Genomic DNA, 4,967 nt, shown 5'->3' with positions numbered 1-4,967 from the left:
GCAGTCAGGGAATTATCAGGAATTCTTTTAATTCTTTGTAGGTTGACCTAAAGAGAAGACATTGTTGCTCTATGGTGCTTTCAGAAAAGTTGCTTGCATGGTTCAACATGTCAAATTCTTATCGAACCGATAGCGCGAGTTGGAGATGGAACTACTTTTTGGAACAATCAAAACAGACAGGTCATGGTCAAATGATCAGTAGAAATGTTTGGGAAGTGTAATAGGAAACATGTTTTCACAATTTCATTAGGTGCTACTAGCAGTGCATTACACAATTATACACAAAGTTCACAGAAACAAGAATTTGCAACTCTTGTTTGACTTTATGCAACCGAACAGCAATGCAGTGTGGTAACCACCAATGGAAATGCAGACAATTGCGCTCACGTGATCTATCCCCTGATACAGTTGAATACTGCAGTAAAGCAGTAATAACTACAAGCAAACAACAGTGCAGCAACTTCACAACCTCCAGCAATTAAATCACTGTCAGTGTGAAAGCACCTTAAAAGTGAGGACAGCAAAACTATTGACGCTAGCAAAACAGTTATAGGACAAAGGCAAGAAACTCTGAAAGCAAAATGTACTGACTTTAATCAAAACTCACATCAAGTGTCAGCTGTTGACACTTTCATTCCTTTGATTCAAGAATCACACGGACATGTCAACACGTGTTTCTATCTCAATGCTTCTCTCTGCTGTTGCTAAGTAAAAGTCACGGTCTTTCTTTTGTTGGACGAGACAAGGGAAGAAACAAGGAGTTTTACAGTGTAGTTTTTAGTTTTCAAGAATGACCTTAGGTTAGATCAAAACATGACAAGGTTATGCTCTGGAATCTCACACGAGACTGTGGAATGACATGAAGTGTCATGCTGTGGAAGTGTATGTGTGGTGTGTGTAAGGTACCTTGTGTTTAGAAACCCTCAGGAGATGGAAGCAGAAGTCAGAAAGGTCAGACGCCTCTCAACGAGATTCTCAAATACAGTTCTGGAGACGGTTTAGATGTTTTAAGCCTTTTATTGCTGAATTCTCCTTAATGAAAGTCCAGGCAAAAATAATATTTGGCATTGTGTCGTGATGGTACGTTGGGCAAAATGACCTGAAATGGTCTGATGAATAAATGTTGGGTTATCGCTGTTTTCAGTGGGAGTAACATAGCTGGCTGTCAGAACACTGTCACTACAGTTTCTCTTAAGGCCGGGACACACCAAGCAGACTTCAAAGAACTAGCGGCGATGAAAGCCGACCGTATTGTCGCCTCAAGTCGGCAGCGTTGGACCAAAAAGCTGCGCTCAAACACACCACACAGACTACAGTCGACGGCAAACTAACACGTGCGTTCTGCGCATGCGTGAGAGAAATTAACTGTCTATATCAGCAGCTATCAATAATATATATTCGTCATTCAAAAGGAGAAACCGAAACAAAGATATACGAGATAAACGCAGATATACGAAACGTAAACAAAGCAGCGCTTGCTTACCATTTTGAATATCAGTAACGTTGATAACTTTAATCATTTTAAGCGGCTCATGTTATGAAAACATTTGCGTATTAGAATGATTGGGAAAGAACACGTAACATTTAAACAGCCTTCTGTTTGTACCGCCTTCATTTACGTGCTTGTTTTCATCACTTTCGCTTTAATTCTCGGGCACTGACTCGTTTGCTAAACTGAACATCCAATCAGAGCTCTCACTCGCGCTGACGGTCCCGACGGCCCAGACGCCGATTCAACATGTTGAATCGGGCGAACTGCCGCCGACGTGAGCCCAACAAGAGCCGACGAGTGGAACACACCAAAATCAAACTAGCCCGACCGTCGCTCGCCGTCGGCCCGACGTTGGCCAACGGCCGACCATTGGCTTGGTGTGTCCCGGCCTTTACTTACCAAAACAAGAAAACCCGACAGCCGAGGATTTTAAACAGCACATTCTGAACAGAAAATCCCATGAATGATATCAAACAGTCACATAGAGCTCCTCAATAACACACTGCTGGTTGTGAGTAGTGTTGGCACAGCGTGGTTTGAGCTGGCACATCCAGGTCACTTTTACTAAAACACTACATGAACATTTATCCTAATTAGATCCAAAGCAAAGCTCTGCAATTAGCACTTATTACAGTACTTTCATAAAAGGTTATTCCATTCATAAACTTCACTGCATACATTGGTAATGCCACGGATAAAATGAACAAGCGTGTTTAAAACAAACGTTAAATTAGATGTAAACAAATTTTAATAAAATAAATAACATAAATTAATTCAAGTATATTCAAGATGCAGCCATCCAAGTTTTAGCACATTGAGCTCATTGACAATTTACCAAACATACTCTACCAGCAGCAATATTAAAAATCCCTTTCATCAGCACTGCACATCAGACAGCCCAGACGCTGAGGTTCATATTTGCATTCTACACATTATGGCTCATAAAAGTTATGCAAAAGAGACTTGCGTCCCTTAAAAGTTGATAGGTGATCTCAGCTTTTAGTTCAGAACAGGCAACTATAGTCTAGTATAACGTAAAGCATTTACTCCAAACAGTAAGCAGTTTTAATTCCTAACACTATAATACTCATAAAACCCTAGACCTAACCTCTAACCCTAACCTTGACTCCAATTCCAACACTAAACTCCTTAACATTAGCTCTTTCCCTTTCTAAATCATTCTTAGGGGGGCATTCACACAGGACACATTCCAGTTGCAATTTTCATCTACATTATTTTTTTCTGTGGAATGCCACTTACATAAAAAATCTTAGGATGTGAGCTTGTCACTCAACTTTACATTGTGTTGTCCTTCCTGACTGCATGCAACAACACATTACGCTTTATTTTGTTTTGTTTTTTAAGATTACTTTTAATGAATAGATCAAACTCATTGGTCAATGGAATAAAACCTTCACAAGGAATACAAATTCCTGATGTTATACTCAAATCTTCGGCCGTTGCAACACATAATTGTTTTTTTTCCTCTCGCCATGAACATTTTTCAAGCGCCTTGAAAAGTTAAAAGCTCTTTGAGATCCTGTGTGAACGGCCCCATATTGTTAACATTTTAATTCTGAGAAGAATTTAAAATAGACTAAATTAGCTAAATTATAAAGTGAATATTCAGAAAGTGACATCATGTTATATATTAATCAATAAAATTATTTAGGGAAAAACTGTGTAATAGAAATAACACCATGGTCAAAGTAAAAAAAAAAGTGAACATGACCTTTTCTGATTCCATGACACTGAAACATTCACTGGAATCTATTGAATAAATTGTAGTCTCGAAAATAACTTCATAATGTTCTTCATTTTACAAGCATCCTAAAGGAGATAGCAATGTAGCTGATATTTTACAGCGGACAGGAGGCAGGGTCTGCTCGATCATATCTGATGCATTAACAATGCAGGCGGGCAGATCCCCTTAAATATGCTGCTGGAGTTTGCGGAGGTCCCAGACGTTATGCCCTTAGGTCTGGATATCTTAAGTCTGGATATGGTCTCCCCCAGCAGGTGTCAGAGTCCAGTAGCCATCAGAAGTGACCCATCCGTGCGGTAAAGACGCTGCGAGGGCGACTGGAGGACGCCGAGCGGCCGAAGCTAGATGACGGCCACTTGATGATGAACTGGGAGGTGACTGGCAGCAGATACCTACACAGACGGAGAGAGGAATCAGAAATGGGGGTTGGATGCCAGACTCAAAGGCAGGATTAGACGCACAAAGGTCACCTAAAGAGATCAGGCACTTTTCCTCTCTCTCCACTTCCAATCCTCCTCCAGCTGATGCTTTAGATTCCCGTCCCCTCGGCTGACCCTCACGTTTACACTGTGCCGTTTTTTAACAATGAGTGACACGAGTGGCTGGACGTGACTTGTTTTAACAGATAAGAACTTGTTTAATGCGCAGGATGTTCTGAGACAGGATAACAGGTTAGATAATTAGGGCCTACACACAGACAAGGAGGGTAACCAGCCTGGACAGCTGACGACCCACACTATCTAATTGCAGAACAGCTTAATTATAATTCCACTCGAAACAAGGCAATTTAAACTGTTAATTAATTAAATAACACAGTGACAATAAAAAAAAAAGTTGTGCTAAATAAGCTGAATAAACTAAATCGTTTGAACAAACAGCTGCTGAAGTCTTTTTTATTTTAGTAGTGGTAAAAATGTTTTTGGGGCAATGACAAATAAGGAATTGGTGGGTTTTTGTTGAATGTGAGCCAAAATCATCACAATTAAAATAACCAAAGACTTAAACTACTTCAGTCTGTGTGCATTGAATTTATTTAATACATGAGTTTCACAATTTGAGTTGAATTACTGAAATAAATTAACTTTTCCACGACATTCTAATTTATTGAGATCCACCTGTATATATATATATATATATATATATATATATATATATATATATATATACAGTATATATATATCTGTTTAATGCATTTGAGACATTGTGTTTTCCTCAGTGCATAACTGACATGTCACAGGTATATTTTTCATCTGTAAATGTTAGAAAGTCATGCAAACATATCCATTTTGCTGTCAGAAGTGGGCGAGGCTTTCGCGAGTGAACGAGCGCAGCTGCGCGCATGCGTGCTACACAGACGGCGCGCAATCAAATAGGAGCGCAATAATTCTGAGTAAAATATACATATATTTTGCTAAAATATCTGTTGTTGGACATTAAATGTTTCTTTTGTAGAATTTTAATCCTACATATAAGTGTATTTTTATGATAGCAGTAACTGTAAAGGGACTATTGTAATGGTTAAATCAAATGTAAGCTAATACAGTCCTAATTACTAAGCTCAGATGAGTTAATATGTGTTTCTTATAGTAGTTAAAATATAGTCATTTTCTTTTTTATTTATTTTCATTTTTAATTCAGTGATTTTAACTTTTAATTTAGTTATTTTAATGCTTTAAAGAGCAATTTTAGATTGTAATGTTCTAATGTTCT

The 4,967-nt window shown here is 38.5% G+C and overlaps 1 protein-coding gene across 1 annotated transcript in view; it reads right to left on the bottom strand.

Moving 5' to 3' along the window:
• Positions 1–3,363: 3,363 nt before the first annotated feature.
• The window catches only part of ttll7 (tubulin tyrosine ligase-like family, member 7), a 108,274-nt gene continuing 106,670 nt past the window's right edge, over positions 3,364–4,967 (bottom strand). The window contains exon 21 of the mRNA XM_016461110.1: positions 3,364–3,649. Coding sequence (XP_016316596.1) covers positions 3,532–3,649 — 118 coding nt within the window. The 3' untranslated portion in view covers positions 3,364–3,531. The remainder of the gene's footprint in view (positions 3,650–4,967) is intronic.

This window comes from Sinocyclocheilus anshuiensis, unplaced genomic scaffold (assembly GCF_001515605.1).
Source record: "Sinocyclocheilus anshuiensis isolate Anshui unplaced genomic scaffold, SAMN03320099.WGS_v1.1 scaffold192, whole genome shotgun sequence".
Classification (NCBI taxonomy): Eukaryota; Metazoa; Chordata; class Actinopteri; order Cypriniformes; family Cyprinidae; genus Sinocyclocheilus; species Sinocyclocheilus anshuiensis.
This window is presented reverse-complemented; position numbering and strand designations above follow the sequence as displayed.